The sequence below is a fragment of the Thrips palmi genome, unplaced genomic scaffold, assembly GCF_012932325.1.
Source record: "Thrips palmi isolate BJ-2018 unplaced genomic scaffold, TpBJ-2018v1 HiC_scaffold_10, whole genome shotgun sequence".
Classification (NCBI taxonomy): Eukaryota; Metazoa; Arthropoda; class Insecta; order Thysanoptera; family Thripidae; genus Thrips; species Thrips palmi.
Genome location: NW_023144621.1, coordinates 3,400,526 through 3,416,574, shown reverse-complemented (window position 1 = coordinate 3,416,574; position 16,049 = coordinate 3,400,526). Strand labels below are relative to the sequence as shown.

At 38.9% G+C, this 16,049-nt stretch overlaps 3 protein-coding genes across 11 annotated transcripts; 1 reads left to right on the top strand and 2 right to left on the bottom strand.

Moving 5' to 3' along the window:
- Window positions 1-69: 69 nt before the first annotated feature.
- Window positions 70-1,884, bottom strand: LOC117638933 (geminin). Of its 6 annotated transcripts, none has more exons than XM_034374160.1 (5): window positions 1,794-1,884; window positions 1,539-1,656; window positions 1,068-1,189; window positions 631-964; window positions 70-482 (listed from the first exon to the last, which is right to left on the bottom strand). In XM_034374160.1, the coding sequence occupies exons 1-5, from the start codon at window positions 1,802-1,804 to the stop codon at window positions 417-419; spliced, it is 651 nt and encodes a 216-aa protein (XP_034230051.1). In that variant the 5' UTR covers window positions 1,805-1,884; the 3' UTR covers window positions 70-416. The 6 variants fall into 6 exon arrangements, with proteins under 6 accessions (XP_034230051.1, XP_034230050.1, XP_034230052.1 ...); XM_034374159.1 differs by having other exon boundaries at window positions 1,531-1,651; window positions 1,794-1,844; XM_034374161.1 differs by having other exon boundaries at window positions 1,539-1,651; window positions 1,794-1,841.
- Window positions 1,885-2,110: 226 nt separating this feature from the next.
- LOC117638931 (glutamine-dependent NAD(+) synthetase) lies at window positions 2,111-6,466 on the top strand. 4 transcript variants are annotated; one of them, XM_034374157.1, is made up of 15 exons: window positions 2,111-2,178; window positions 2,881-3,034; window positions 3,133-3,388; window positions 3,506-3,651; window positions 3,730-3,847; window positions 3,937-4,068; window positions 4,171-4,406; window positions 4,525-4,637; window positions 4,730-4,898; window positions 5,008-5,143; window positions 5,217-5,431; window positions 5,515-5,740; window positions 5,813-5,989; window positions 6,064-6,196; window positions 6,308-6,466. In XM_034374157.1, the coding sequence occupies exons 2-15, from the start codon at window positions 2,889-2,891 to the stop codon at window positions 6,334-6,336; spliced, it is 2,232 nt and encodes a 743-aa protein (XP_034230048.1). In that variant the 5' UTR covers window positions 2,111-2,178; window positions 2,881-2,888; the 3' UTR covers window positions 6,337-6,466. The 4 variants fall into 4 exon arrangements, with proteins under 4 accessions (XP_034230048.1, XP_034230044.1, XP_034230046.1 ...); XM_034374153.1 differs by having other exon boundaries at window positions 4,525-4,640; XM_034374155.1 differs by having other exon boundaries at window positions 2,125-2,223; window positions 4,525-4,640.
- On the bottom strand, window positions 6,454-15,815 carry LOC117638930 (phosphatidylinositol 4-kinase beta). The gene is made up of 17 exons (XM_034374152.1): window positions 15,659-15,815; window positions 12,789-13,046; window positions 12,397-12,604; window positions 12,041-12,295; window positions 11,737-11,959; window positions 11,528-11,645; window positions 11,314-11,448; window positions 11,052-11,233; window positions 10,843-10,970; window positions 10,537-10,767; window positions 10,227-10,463; window positions 9,934-10,125; window positions 9,660-9,853; window positions 9,341-9,559; window positions 9,000-9,253; window positions 8,721-8,906; window positions 6,454-8,112 (listed from the first exon to the last, which is right to left on the bottom strand). The coding sequence occupies exons 2-16, from the start codon at window positions 12,971-12,973 to the stop codon at window positions 8,722-8,724; spliced, it is 2,946 nt and encodes a 981-aa protein (XP_034230043.1). The 5' UTR covers window positions 12,974-13,046; window positions 15,659-15,815; the 3' UTR covers window positions 6,454-8,112; window position 8,721.
- Between the last annotated feature and the right edge of the window lie 234 nt (window positions 15,816-16,049).

The following is a 16,049-nucleotide window of genomic DNA, read 5'->3' as shown; positions in this document are numbered from 1 at the left end:
GGTGCCAAAATTATGTCAATTTTCGACAATATCGAGGCAATTTTGAATTAACGAAAGTGGACAAATAAATAAATGGCGCTTTCGACTTCTTTATTTACTCAAAATAATTGACATTTTGTTTGGTCGCACAATTTAGTTCATTAAAGGAATGGTATGAGGTTAATAGAAATGGAATAAAAAATGTTCAAAGCCTGGACTAAAATTGAAAAACAAATAAGCTCAGTCATGACACAAAAGAAAATGTGAAATTAAAAATTATTCACCTCAAAAGAGGACATCATAGGATAAACAGGAGCTGGTGAACAAAATCAAAAACAGTAGTATGATTGAATGAACAATCTAATGAGAAAGGAGATCATGAGATTACAAAACCTAACACATAAGTTTTCTACATCTGTGGATTTATACATAGGAGCTTATACTTCATAGGAGTTATCAATGATGCTACTTTCATTTGCATCATCACCACCACCAATCATTTCCTGGAAAGAAGGAAAAGTTTGATTAGGAATGAAAGAACAGTTAATTTGAATCATTTAGAAAAAAGTTAATGACAAGATGGAGACAGGTACAACTTTTTTGAATCAGTTGATATCATTTGAACAGCAGAAAACAAAGGGCAAGTCTTACCTTGAGGACATCAACCAGAGTTTCTGACTCTTGCAGCAGCTCTTTGGCAACTCTATTTTCCTCTTCCAAAAGTGTAACTTTCTTGGTGAGCTCTTCATTTTCCTTATGGAGTGCCTCATTCTCTTTCAACGTCACCTCCAACGCTACACGACGCTGCTCAGCAAGGCTATGCCAGTAGTTCTCACTGACATTATCACTCTCTGTAGTTAAATCTTCCGCAGTAACTGAAGATGATGCTGTCTTCTCCTTGCCTGCCTGGACACCTTTACTGATTGTTTTCTTACGCTTGATAAGTTTGGCTTGATCAGGGGTTTTGTCATTTTCATTGACTTCCCTAGGAGAAAAGAGATGAAAAATGTCAAACAACAATTCACTTAGCAAATAACAAAAATGAGAGAACAGATCATGGATTCATTGTCATCCATAAATTAACTTACCGCAAGCTTGCTTTCAGATTGTCACGGTCAACAATGCTCAACATTCTTCCCGGTCCAACCAGGTTTTCTTTGTCTCCAGCAGCGGATTGCAGGGGGTGCAGTGTTTTGCGTAAACTCGTCATCTGCGGAAATAAAACTACATCAAAACCCCCGACCAAGCATTCCAGATCAAAACATAGAGGGGGATAGACTATATTTAAAATATAAGATTAACTATAGGAAGAAAACTTGCTTTCAGAGGAGACTAACTTTGGCGTAGTATGCGCAAACAAATACGCAATTGATCTCATGCAAAAAGCCATTGTACAATCCATTGGAGTGCAATTGATTTTGAACAATGATACTGGGCGTAAAGACTCAGGTTAGAACCAATAGTATGTAAAATACACATTGAATGACAGTTGGTTGTCAAAGTGGGGTTATCCCACTAGGACAATAATTTTGACATTAAATGAGTGCTTACAGGCAAACCTTCAAGGAAGAGGATGGAAAGGGCATCCAACAGCAGCCAAAGAATGGCCGATTGAGAGAAAGTGGACAGAGAAACAAGAGATAACGGTCTTCCGAAGACGGCCGCACACTCGCTGCGCTACAACAGCAAATAGAAATGCGGCGTTAGACCTACCCTCAAAAAATCAAACTGAAAATTCTGAGAACAGCTCTAAGGAGAGCTAGCCTCAGAAACGTCAAGAAGTGTTAAAAATCCCTGTGCTGCGACAATCTTACACTGCCAACATCAGCTGAGTCTGTGCATTCGGCTCCGACTGCGCGGCACTTTTCGCGGTGAATCACTGTTTAAATCCCAACCACAGCACCACTACACAAACAAGAAAAGACATCACCATGAGGTAGTTGAATAGGATACGGATAAAGCCGTATAATAAGTTATTTTACATTTAGTGAAAAGTGGAAACGCAAAATTAGGTGTAAGACATCGCTTTTGTGCCCAAATAGTGATGTCTTTTTGTGGTATACATTTTGAAAATGTTGGCAAGTTTGGAGAGCACTTCGCTGTGTAGTGGTGGGGGTTCATAAAGCGGCAAGGGGTGAGGGGGTAGACGGGGTTGTTTGTGTTGATAGCATCACATGGGTGAAGGGTGAAAGCCGAAAGGTGATCTTAGCAACCAAATCTGCATCGATCCAACGCCTCTCGAAGGTGTCTGTTCTGCAGCGCCCCTTTCGACAACTCTGCTCCATCTAGTCTTTGACCGGGATCGGTTCTGTCGAGTGAAGCTATTTGACTTTTCACTTTTTACAGGACCTGTGTGCCTATCAATAACCCTCCTTTGTAGTGTTTGTTTCACTGTGGTTCTCTGCTCTGTCTTGTTAATCTGCTCATCAGACGAGATTCTCTTCTGTCTTCCTGAAATATTGGCATGCCTTTTTCTTCTCAGTTTGAATTTATTAATTGAACACTAAATTAATTTTGAACCCGACCGCAGGTATTTGTTAAATGTAGAAAACTCTTTATTAAATGTAAGAAAACTCTTTTATATAGTCACTTCATGGATCATTTCTTGTGAATGCATTGTTAAAATCAACAGCGTTCATCTATTTTTGTTTTAAATCCTTTGTTTCTTGTGGAACTTTTGTCGTCCCTCTAGCGAATGCACCTGTTACTCCTCATCACTTTCCCCCATATCGAAGTTGGGTTTTCAGTTAGTTCAAACTCCATCCTAGGTTTATGAGCAGAGGACTCTTGTCTGAATTTATTTTCCTATATCCCAAGTGCTTTTTGTTTTCAACACTTTTTAGCTTTAAAAGAAATCCAAGCTAATCTCTCATTTTATTTTTTCCTCTTTCTTCAATATAGTTTGCATAATGGGACGCAAGGTTACTGTAGCGGTGTCTACCCTGAACCAGTGGGCATTGGACTTCGCTGGAAATGTAGCCCGAATTTTAGAAAGTATCCGCTTGGCTAAAGAAGCAGGTGCTACTTATCGGACAGGGCCTGAACTTGAATTATGGTATGCACTTTTGATGAAATATTACTGTTCTATGATTATATATCCTATAATTTTTACTTATAATCAAGTAACCCATTTTTGTTTTTCATTTATTTTAGTGGGTATAGCTGTGAAGATCACTTTTTGGAGAGTGATACACTTCTTCACAGTTGGGAGACTTTGCTAGAAATATTGATCTCCCCTGTTGCTGAAGACATGCTCATAGATGTGGGCATGCCTGTAATGCATCGAAATGTCACTTATAATTGTCGTGTTGTATTTTATAACCGGAAGATTTTGCTGATCCGACCAAAAATGATTCTTTGTGATAGTGGGAACTACCGTGAATCTAGATGGTTTACCCCATGGCAAAAAGCAAGTACCAGCCAAAATTTTATGTACTGTATTTTGTCTAGATATAAAATTGAGGTACACCCATCAATTTAGATTTATTTGTTAAAAAAACGTTTTGTTTTGTTCCTAATTTTTCAGGAACGTCAAATTGAAGATTATTGCCTTCCCCGAATTGTGTCAGTGTACACAGAGCAAACTGTGGTGCCATTTGGAGATGCTGTTATTTCTACTGTTGACACTTGTTTAGGCTTTGAAATTTGTGAGGAATTGTGGAATCCCCACAGGTAAGTAATTAACTACATTGTTTCTTTATGCTCATACATCATCTTGCACTTGTTCTCACGTTAATTTGTTTTACCCAGTACCCATATAGGTCTTGCGGAGGATGGAGTAGAGATTATTGTCAATGGTTCAGGGTCATATTTTGAACTCAGAAAAGGCAATGTCATTGTAGACCTTGTGAAGTCTGCAACCTCAAAGGTAGTCATTTGAAATGACCAGTTTGCCTTTAGTAAAGTCTGATACTCGGTAAATTCTTATCTGTCTACATCTGTTGTGTTTGTTTCCAGGCTGGAGGCTGTTACCTGTACAGTAACCTAAGAGGATGCGATGGACAGAGAGTCATCTTTAATGGCTGCTCATGTATTGCTGTCAATGGTTGTGTTGTAAGCAGAGGCAAACAGTTTTCCTTAAAAGATGTGGTAGGTGTTGAATTTCATTTGACTTTTTTTTTTTTTTTGGGGGGGGGGGGGGAAGAAATGTTATTTATGCAAATTTGTGAATGTTTTCTTTTTATCCCTCAGGAAGTAACAGTTGCAACTGTAGACCTTGAAGATATAAGAACATTTCGCAATTCCAAACGTTCCTTAGCATTCAAGGCTGCTGCTTCTCCATCCTATCCTCGGATTTCTGTTAACATGGTCTTGGGTCGACATTCAAATGATACTGGCCCTGTGAATGCTCCTCTTGACTGGATTTATCACACACCTGAAGAAGAAATTGCATTGGGTCCTGCCTGTTGGCTGTGGGATTATTTAAGGTCTGTTATGCACTGTTCCTGCATGTTTATATGGAGCTTGTTCGCATTTGATTGTTCTGATGTTACTCCATGAAGGATGATAGATCTTTTCAAAGTCGTTGAATGTCTTTGATTTCAGACGATCAGGGCAGGGTGGCTTCTTCCTTCCTCTAAGTGGAGGAGTTGATTCGTCATCAACAGCCTGTGTGGTTTATTCCATGTGTTGTATGGTTGTAGATGCTGTGAAATCAGGTGGTGTGTACACTTACAGTTTATCAAATGAAACTTCCTAAATATTGCAATGTACTCTCTTGCTAATGGATGGCATCTTAAAATCGTCACAGATAATCAAGTACTGGCTGATGTTCGTAAAATAGTCTGTGATGTTGATTATACTCCAATACAACCCCAGGAGTTGTGTAGCAGAATTTTTTTCACATGCTACATGGGGAGTGAAAATTCATCTGTAGACACTAAAAATCGAGCTTCAACTTTGGCTCAACAAATTGGAAGGTATTTTTGTTCCTTTTTAATACAAGTAATAAAATTGCTTTCTCAAGCAGTTATTTATCAGTTTTTATGGAACCTGATTTGTTTTTCTAACTATTGTTTTACTGTTTAGCTCTCATACAGGGATTACAATTGACTTGGCAGTTCAAGCAGTTCTTGGAATATTCACATCAGTGACTGGACTTGTGCCAAAGTTTGGCTCACATGGAGGTAGCCCCAGAGAGTCACTGGCTCTTCAAAATATTCAGGTGGAAACTTGTAAGATAGCAATGTGCATGGTGTGTTGCTTCCTTTAGTAAATTTTATTCTCTCCTCCCCTAGGCACGCTTAAGGATGGTTTTGGCTTACCTCTTTGCCCAACTCATGTTGTGGGCCAGGGGTCGTTCTGGTGGACTCCTTGTACTTGGTTCGGCCAATGTTGATGAAGCTTTGCGGGGATACCTGACCAAATATGATTGTTCAAGTGCAGATGTCAACCCAATTGGGGGAATTTCTAAGACAGATCTTCGCGGATTTCTTCTCTACATGCAAGAAAAGTGAGCCGAAGTACCAAATTTCGCTAATATCTTGATAATTTCCTCTTTTTTCAATTCTCAATTTTGCTTCCTCCTCAATATAGGTTTAAACTGAAGGTTCTTGCAGAAATTATATCAGCACCTCCCACTGCTGAACTAGAACCTCTTGCACCAGGTGGGAAAATTGCTCAAACTGATGAACAGGACATGGGTATGACTTACTCAGAGTTAAGTGAATATGGCCGTCTTCGGAAGCAATTCTTTTGTGGACCGTACTCTATGTTCTGCAAGCTGATGTCACTTTGGGGATCTTTCTGTTCACCAGCTGTGGTAAGTATTTCTAAAATAATGCTTGAAAATGTGGATACATCTCCCAGTAAATTTGAATATATGTTTTGGCAGATTGCAGAAAAGGTGAAACACTTTTTCCGGTGCTATGCCATTAATCGGCACAAAATGACAGTTGTAACACCATCTGTTCATGCTGAAAGTTATTCACCGGACGACAATCGCTTTGATCATAGACCATTCCTGTACAATAATAAATGGTTGTGGCAATTCCGTGCCATTGATCACAAGGTAGAAATTTTTTTAAATATAAACTTGTTAAAAGATTAGGAAAATGGCTTTTGTAACAATTCATGTACCTACAGGTTGAAGAAATAGAGAGTGAGAACGCTGAAAAGGCTCAAACAGAAAACAAGATGACCTCATCACGTAACACTACTCGCCCTACAGCACAAGTGGCTGCCTCTATCGCTCCCCTTCTTACTAGAGGGCGATCTGGTCAGTATGGATTTGTTTAAAATTAGATTCAACCACCAACTGCACATGTAGTTCCCCCCTCCCTTCTTTTTTTTCTGTAGTTTCACTCGAGCACAATATTGTATGTTACAGGTAGTAGTACCCCTGGTGTGGTTGTGTAGCACAGCTGCATTTGTTTCAGACTGCTCAACATCAGAAGAATCACCTCCCAAGATGAAACGCCACCACATTTGAATGATGTAGTTCATTAAAATAGTAAGGAAAAATAAATCAGCAGGTTTTAACATAGAATCATATGTAATTCTTAAAATACAAATGGAATGACAGCACTATACAATGAATTTTTATGGATGAAAATGGCGAACAAGAAGAGGCATGGGTGGCATAGGATACTTTGGTGATGTAATGAATTTCAACAAAAGATAATTCATCTCAATTATTTGAACCTGTAAAACTAACCTTACCTAAAAATTCTATACATACATGCTGTAACGACTAGCATAACAAAGGCCACACATTTCTCATCTTATTAGTTCTCCTCCACGCAGATTTAATAGCGCAAGAACTTTTTTGGTGGAAGTTAAAAAATTAAAGTAAAATAAATAGTAAGTACCTCACAACCAACCCATGCCACAATAGATTATCTTTCAAATTTTGATTCAAGAAACAGGTAAAGAAACCTTGACCTTGTAGATCAGCCTTAGGGGCACCTTGTGCGAAGGATTAAAAGAGTCGAATAGACGAACACAATGCAGATGTATTAAAATCTACTGGAATTTCAACATATAGGACAGACTTGTCTACTCTTCCCAGCGATGTTTAAAAAGCATTACACACTCAATTCATTAATTTAAGAGTACAAAATCTGATGAAATATTATCAAATGATTCACTATAGCACATTTGGTATTTAATATAAGAAGACATTGAGAAAATCTTTTCAAACCTTAAAAAAAAAAGAAAAAAAAGGGAAGAAATATCAACAGGCAGAAAGGAACCGGAGATAATATAGAAAGTCACAGTCAAGGACTTACCACGAACACAAATAAACTACATGTCAAGATAAAAAAATATTGACAAAACACACAATTCAAAATTTGTGGTATTTCACACATGGCCCATCAGTCTTACAAAAGCTCTTCTACTTAAAAGATTAAAATTAGTTTCACATTCATTTAAAATGTAAATTTAAAACAATCATGTCAGAGGCATATTTAATTTGATTTAAGATGAACAGAGGAATTTGGTAATTCCATAAATTTCTTCATAAATATTTTTTTTTCAAAATGATACCTCTTTTAAAACAGATGAAACAAGCAATCTAACCTGTAACAGACAAACCTGCCAGGTTATAAACATGATTCATTATCAGAAAACAACAACAACAATAGCATCAACTACATGGGAAATTACCATGAAAGCTTTACATAAAGGAAAAGACATTAGCCAAAGAATAGAGGAGAGTTCATAAATAAAGTTATTTGAAGAGCATTGGAGGCAGCATCCACATATTTACAAACATGGCTGACTTCTACATTCAGCTTCACGGCATAGGACACGCTGGCTCGGTTTCATTCTTATTCTTAGTTTGTTTATATATATATTGTTACTTTACAAATCATTCACAATATTGCTCAGACACTTAAGAAATAATTCTAAATTTATGTACAAACAGGATGACAAAGTGGAAGTCAGACGGCCCTACATTCAGTTTGCCAATTCCTTCCATCTATATCTACAATCATACAATGTTCACAGAGTAAAAAAACACTCAGTCGATCAGCTGGCCGGCCACACGGTCGTCCTTCTTGATGAAGTCTGTGTTTGCAACGGGCAACGTGCAAGGAACAATTCACAACCCTCCCTTCAAACAGAGAGCTGATTGGAAGAGATGTTCTTCACAGTCTCTTCACTGGGAATAACTTTGCTAATCCATTGCTGTAACAGATACAACAAAAAGTGATGTTGATTGTACCCAGTGACAGGCAACTGGTAAATGACTCAGAAACAACTCTCAAACAATAATGAAATGAAGAATAATGAGACAAGTCGATAGGAGAAAGAGAATATACAAGGTGAAAATCAGATGATAGGATTCGACTAAAGCACTACACATGATAATATGAGAAAAGGATAATTATGAGTATGAGTACAGCAGAAATGAACATATAAAAGGGGACTATAATTTATTACACACAATTTACATGGTTTTAGAAAAAATTTCAGTCTACACAGAAATTCTTTAAAATTAAAAGCAGCATTAGGTCTAGCATAAGACCTTGACAAAAAGTAAACAAAAGGCAGTGAGGGAAAAATTGCAACAAAAGTTAGAAGATAGGAAAGGAAATTCAGTATGGTTTGATTTGGTTGTTAGATCAATGCAGGAGGGGCAGAAGATGCAGATGTGGAAGCTGGGTGGGTACTTTCACAGGATGATAGTGAGGGAATGAGACAAGGATTCAGACCACCTACAAAATAGAAAAAGGGGTCCAGTGATGTGAAGGTGAAGAAAACTTCACATAATGTGAGAAATAACATCAACTTACCTCAGAGGATACCATTGGTAATATATTGGAAGCCATCATAGAGCTTAGTGGATAGTGAGTGTATTGAGGACTCCACCAGCCCATCCACCAATAGCTGCAGTTGCTCTTCAGTCTGATTTAGGTGGAACCTATTCTTAAGCCCCTGCGTTGTGGCTGCTCCAGATTTGAAGCAAGGTAGTTGAGAACCTGCAATCAAAAATCATAATACAGGATTTTTTTTTTCAAATTTAATACTTAATAAACTAAACAAACATCATACAGTATTACTTAATTACTGACCTGATCGCATGATCTCCACAAGAGAAAGAATCTTGTCACTGTGTTTGCGAGCAGCTACAAGCCCTTGCAGAATCAATATTTTAAAATACTCAAACATATCCGACCCAAGTCCACCCATAACTTCTACGAGTTCCAGTGTCAACTTAAATGGTGATGTTTCAAAGCCCAAGTTACGCGGGGACAGCGACAGGATAAATCCAAAGTCAATGTGGATCAAGTGCCCTTCACTGTCCAGCAAAATATTGCCATTGTGCCTGTAAATTAGGATTATTTATTAAAATCTTGTCCCTTCAATTAAACAAAACACAAGTCCATTGCTTCACAAAAATTGTTGTTGTTACCTGTCTTTTACTTGCACTAAGTAACAAATGAGGCAATATGCTGCACATGAACGAACAAAATTTCTCTGAGCTGTTAAAAACTCCTCTGAATTACGTGGGCCATATTCTCGAAGGAAGTATTCATAGAGAGAGAGCTGGCAATGCTTCTTGATTTGATGTAATGAGACGGTGTTCAACACTGGTTCAATAAGACCAGAATCATTTGACAAACACAAGATCCTAGAAAAAGTTTGAAAGAAAAGAAAGTTAGTTCAAGTAAAATTTATTTTAGAAATTTAGAAAGTTAAAAAAATAAAGAAATTGAATAAGGACAACTTACTTGTATGGCTGAACCCACAGGGGTACCCTTTCCTGTTCCCAAATACGCTGAAGCATAGTGAGAAGTTGAGATGCCAAAAGCTCTTGCCGCAAATCATCTCCACACTTGACAATCACAGATAGAAGGCGCCAGGAAGCCAAATGTCCATAGGGTGAAGCTTCTCTCACTCGAGTTTCCTTTTCTTCCCACGGTTCCTGAAAGAAAATGTTTATAAATTTAGGAACAAATTTAAATTTAAGAACTGCTGACAGCAAAACTTAGTGGGATGACAAACCTTTAACACATGAGCAGATGGGTCCTCAGCATCTCTAGTAAAAGTTGACCGCTGAGAGTCATGCAGAGACTCAGATAAGCGCCTTCGAATCTCGCCAGCTGCAATTAAAACTGGAGGTTCTCTAGAATCACTAGATTCTTGAGATAGCTGTGATATGGTATCTCTATCCATAGGCCTTCGCAGTTGTGTGTACTGAAAAAGACATTGAATTACCAATAAGAGGTAGGACACAACCTTTGAAAAGAAGGGAGTTTCCCAAAGAAAAAAATGGAAAAGAAAGAACTAGAACATACTTGCTGAGAGATTTCATCATCCTCCTGGCTCCAGCAGTCACCAGTTGTCTCCTCGTCGGGGCTACTGTAAATGCTAAAAGCTCCACAGTTTGAGGGGCGGTCCACAGCAGAGTCATTGGTACCAGCTATATTTTCCTCAGATCGTGTATGCCTTAAAGAGGACATTGCTTTGGGAGGAACAGGTGAAGAGTGCAAATCCTCAACTTCCACAACTTCAACATAAAGAATGTATGGTGCCTGAAATAAACAACATCAATTAAAATCTGATGCAGCATGGTGATTAAAACTAATATAGTGTGAGAAAGCTTACTTTATCTTTACTGTTGAGTACTGCAGCTGCCTGGGGAGGGATTCGCACTATATGATGAGGAATATTGGCATGAATTGGTAACCAAACTCGGGCGGGCAGATTGAGGTTGAGCATATTGATTTCGGCCATGAGTCGCGCTGTCTTCCCTTCTTTGGTGGGAATACTACTCAAGAGCTTTCCAATTGAAATAAGGCCCTTAATAAATTCTAGCTGAGGAGCTAACCTAGGCGCCTGTGGAAATATGACAAAAACCATTAGTACCATATGGTAAAATTGGACCTAAAGGCAACATTAAACTCTTCTTACATCACAAGAACAATGTGTCCTTCTCCCCCTGAGGTCATTCACTACTCCAAGACAGGACTCAAAACAAATGCACCCGTTGTCAAAGGCACGGCCTGAGCTCATATCACCTAGGCAGACTTTGTTACTCACTGCAATAAAATACAGAATTGGTTATAATGATGTTATGAATATGAAATGTGTGGAATCCAGAAAAATGAGAAAATACCAACCAGCACTGAGTACTCTGCGATTGCTTTGAATGAGACCTGTGGCATCAGATCTTGACCGCTGGTGTGTCTTCTTCCCTGAATATGTGACATTGGAGACACACATGGGGGGTAATGGAGGGGGTAAGGGGACTTGTGTTGCATCAACAACACTTGGTCTTGATCTTCTTTCTTGAGCATTTGGTCTAAAGAAAACCAAACAATAAAAAAATTAAATTGTTACCCAAGTTTGTAGAAATTCTACAACTCAAAACTTAACACTTACCTGTATTGATCTGCAAGAATAGCACTCTTAAGTTTTGTACCATGTGACTTCTTTTTGGAGGGTACTGGTGCATCTGAGCAATATGCTTCAAGGAGCCAAGCACACTTGAGAGAAAAATCAGCTGATTGACGACATCTGCACAGAAACAAAGATGGCATAAGGTGATGATTTGAAAAACAATACATACAGGGAAAGTTCATATTGCAGTACTTACCTATGTACAAGGTAAGGGTGAATGACTTCTGCCACATCATGCATTTGAATATACATGCTGACAAGTTGAGGAAGGTAAAAGTCTACATCTGCATCCGGAAAACTGAACATTTTGTTACCTGATGAAAATTAAAAAAGCAATAATTACATGATGGCTCAATAAAGTCACACTAAGTGCAGAAAGACAAAATATGGACATAAAAGACGTACCAATATAACTTTGTACTCCAGGTTCCTTTGATTTGAAAAGGTATGTTATGGCCATAGTCATGTCAAATAGTTTAGACTCAAAAAGCCTTAATAGAAAGCTCTTGGCCGCTTCTGGAGGAGGGTTGATGTGATCACTAGAGTTATTTGCAGCAATGATCGAACATTCTGAGGCTTCATCACAACTGTGTTCCGCATCACAACATTCTCCCCCATTCATACCAACCTAGAATTCAAACAACATTTCCTTAAGATTCACAGATTTCAAAGAAACACTAAAAAGTATTCCATTCTGATGTAAACATACCTCTGAAAGGTCACAATCCCCTTCCATGTCATGGTCGCTATCACTAGGTCGTGTTTCCCTTTCACTGAAGCTTTCTCTGCTGTGGTCACTATCACTAAGTCTTGCCTCACGGTCGCTTAGACTCTCCCTACTATGGGCAGCCAGTTGCTCTACACTTGACTCACGGGTGGTAGCAGTGTTGACATCACTGTCTGAGCCACACAAAATGCCAGAGTCGTCTGACCCTAAGCTTGTTAGGTCTTCTCTATTGTTGGGCTGAGTAAATGAGAAACCAAATCAGCATACAGACATTCTCTCCACATAAAACAAATACTTCTGTATGGATTGAACAGTTGTAAACTTAGTATTGTAATTACCTTTCCATTTACACATGGTTTATCTACCGCAGAGGAACACTGCACTCTGCCAGTGACAGATCGGTCGGCATCACACTCAGGACTTGGAGTGACATCAACCTCTGGTATTCTCTGTAGTGCACTATCTAAGCTTCTGTTGCGATGGTGAGCAGTAAGGTTAGGCCCAGCAGTTACTTGGGACACAGGGGGTAGGAGAATGCCCATAGACCTAAAATAAAATACCCGACAGTATTTTAGTTGTAGGTTTCACTTAACCAGTACATAAAATCACATGCTGTTCAAGATATTGTCATACAGCATAACTCAGTGACTTTGAATAATGAGTGCCAACAAGTTCTACAGAACTGTTTTACTTGTCAGCATGACATATTTCGGAGCATCACAGTACATACCTGAAATCTAAGCTGAGGTTCCGTTGGTGGTTGGACAGTCTTGTCCGCATGTGGAGCTGAGCGGGGTTGGGGGCGGGCCTGCCATGCACAGGTGGAACATTGATGGATGCAGAACAGCCTAGCTTCTGCCGCTTGAGCAGAGCAGCATCAGGCTGACGAGCCAGTGCTGCCGCCACCTCACTCATGTTGCTAGGCAAGACTGACCTCAGCTACAGTCATCTGCTACTTGGCATACTGTCCATACACTCTTTCACCTTTCTGTTGGAAACAGAAAAAAGGAGAAAAAGGTATAAGAAGCATGTACTGACACCACTGAAAGGCATAGCAAGGCTATAAGACAAGACTAAAATATAGAATCTTAAATTTAAACAATTTCATGATTATTTGATTTAATCATCTTCCTTTTTGTAACTATCTCTGATTTACAAGGTACTGTATATTTAGATACAAGCCTTACAAGCATTTCTTAAGTTTTGAAGATGTTTCGAGTGAGTTCTATGACAATGGCATTTGTTTCACTCATATGATATTTAGCTACGATACAACTTATACAGTGCACATTCAATGCAAACACCATAAGATGACTTAAGTACAAAGATACCTTCGATGTGCAAAAAGAGTACACAAGTCTCTCCAAACAAAACCAAACTGAGACAGTATAGTTAACAATAAATACATACAAACTTTGTGTTAGATAAAAAACTGCTGACATGTGAGGGACATGATATTACCTCAGCAACAGTTAAAATTTTAGAACAAAAATTGACTGTGTCAACTAGGACCTCCTCAATAAACAATAAATTGAATGGCACCCTGCACTATTAACCGAACCATTTGGTCAATTGAAAAACACTAATCCACCCGAATGTTTATCACAAATGAGCTAATTTTGAGAAGGATCAAAGGATCTGATACACCATTATGATGTGCAATATATTATGATTGATTTCTAGTAGTCTCACAAGGGATTGTGGACAACAACACAGATAAAAGAATAACAGCTAATCCTTTGACTTAACCAAGAGAAATAAATATGACATGAAGTTCAAAGGACAAAAATGTCAAAAAGGGTAAGAAAAATCACAAGTTAATGAATGAATAAAAAGGTATTGAAAATGGTTTTACGGCTGTTCTTTGCTGTGCCTTATTGAACTAATCCACTTATCTTAGGTATAATTTCTACACAAAATGTATTTAAATCAAAGCACAAGAAAACAGCTTACTATAAAAACAAGAGTTTAGGGGATGAAGTCATCTCTGTCACTTTAAGATCGATTAAGCTATTGAGGCAAACTAAAGCAAATCTTTGAAAGATGTATCAAACAATGACTACAAAACCACATCACACGATAATAAGGTGCCACTGCCATTGACCTGGGGCAGCGAATTTTAAATGTATTCTCATATCATGGTCACGGGTACCCGTTAAAACTTATGAACAAATGTAACCACTGGGGCCAAATTTAAATTTAGTTTCAAGATGCCTGAACAGATATTCTTTTAAAGGAAGCCAAGAGTTATTTTTCTCTGAAATGCATGGTAGTTATTTCTCTTTCTCAACATTGAGAGAAATCTAAGGCAGGCCTTGTATTTTGTTATTTGATGTGGAATGGCTTGTTAATATGTCATGTTTGTTTAAATCTACATTACTTAAATAGAAGTGTTTAATTAAAGTTCTATGGTCTTTGAAAGTAGACAAAATAATCATTAAAATATTAACATAACATGACAAACATGACATAACTAGTATTAATCTTTGGCTGCTTTGAAGACAAACAACTGACAATTTCTATGAATTTGCACATCGTTTGAGAGTGGCTTGGGACCGTGAATGATAAATCTAGAGACCCAAGTCATATCAAATAATTGAGGTTCAATAAGGGTAGGGCATGTAACATTGTTAGACGAGGCATAAAATGAAAATACTGATTCAATGGGATAAAAATAGGCTCATGAAGGGCATGTCTTAGGCGTTTGAGAATAACTAAACAGTTGAAACAATACGATGATGAAGTTACCACAAATACCTTATAAATAAATACAATGTTCAAGTCATGAACAACCTTACTCACGGTACGATGAAATACACCAACGGCGAGTAATCCAATAATGGTAATCCAATGACACTGGTATCCAATAAGAACTCACTTCTTTCGGTCTGACATTGTTTGAAAACAAGCCATAACCTCACACCACAAAATTCCGACGAGCAGAAGAACATCTGCAGCACTTGAATTCACTTCACTTCACTCGTTTTTAACAAAACTCACTTGATTTCAAACGTTTTCAATGGTTAAAATAGTGGAAACCAAAAAATAAACCATAACATATGATCACTGGTATCATCTGACATGAATTGGCACTTCACTCGTTATCACTGATGGCTGGTGTTCATGTTCACTTTTTAACACCCACGAAACAGCACAAAATTTGTTCACGATGTACGATGCACAAAGATGTCAGTCTTGAGGCGACGATGGGTAATCCGTAATCCAAAAGGCGAGTGATGACAGGACAGGCTGGATTCTTGAGGTGGGTGTGACCGTGCAGCTGCAGACGCTCCACGGGATCAAATTCCGCGCGAAATTTCACTCACAATATTTTTACCACACGAAAACGATAGAAATCGCTAGGAAAAACCTCACGGCGAACGAACAGCAAACCACCTCCATACATTTTCGAACTCCGAAACAGATCCCAAGAAACAAAATCAGTTTATTTGGGTTTCGCTTTCTAACTCCCGACCGAGTCGAAAAGCAAGCCAAACATATCCAAAATGCGTCCTGGGAGCTCAAGAAATGGTGGAAGGTTGTTCGCTGGTGTCAAATCGTTCTCCGCGAGAGGAATCCGAAGCAAAATTTCTAACTCACCCGATAGATGTTTCCCTCACGGCATGCGTAATTTCACTGAAACGTATTCGGCCGAGTTCCTGCCAGCACTGCGAGTAGCCATACTAGTCAGGGGGCACTGCTGCCAACTCCCGCCGCTCGGCGCGTCCCCACACAACGGCGCCCGCTTCGAAAACTGCCCATTCCTAGGCGTGTTGCTGCTACTCCATGTGCTGAAACCGAAAATCGGAGTCCGATTGTGGAGCAACTAGACCTGAAAACAACGCCGTCAATTTACCGCGCTTCGGTATTTTGTTGCGCGCGTCACGTTGGCAACGGCCAGCTATGTTTGGGTGGGGAAGGTCACTCGCTGGGCCGCGTCCGAAGGAAGGCCGGGAAGGCCCCGCGCGGCGCGGCGCTCTGTCTCTCTCTG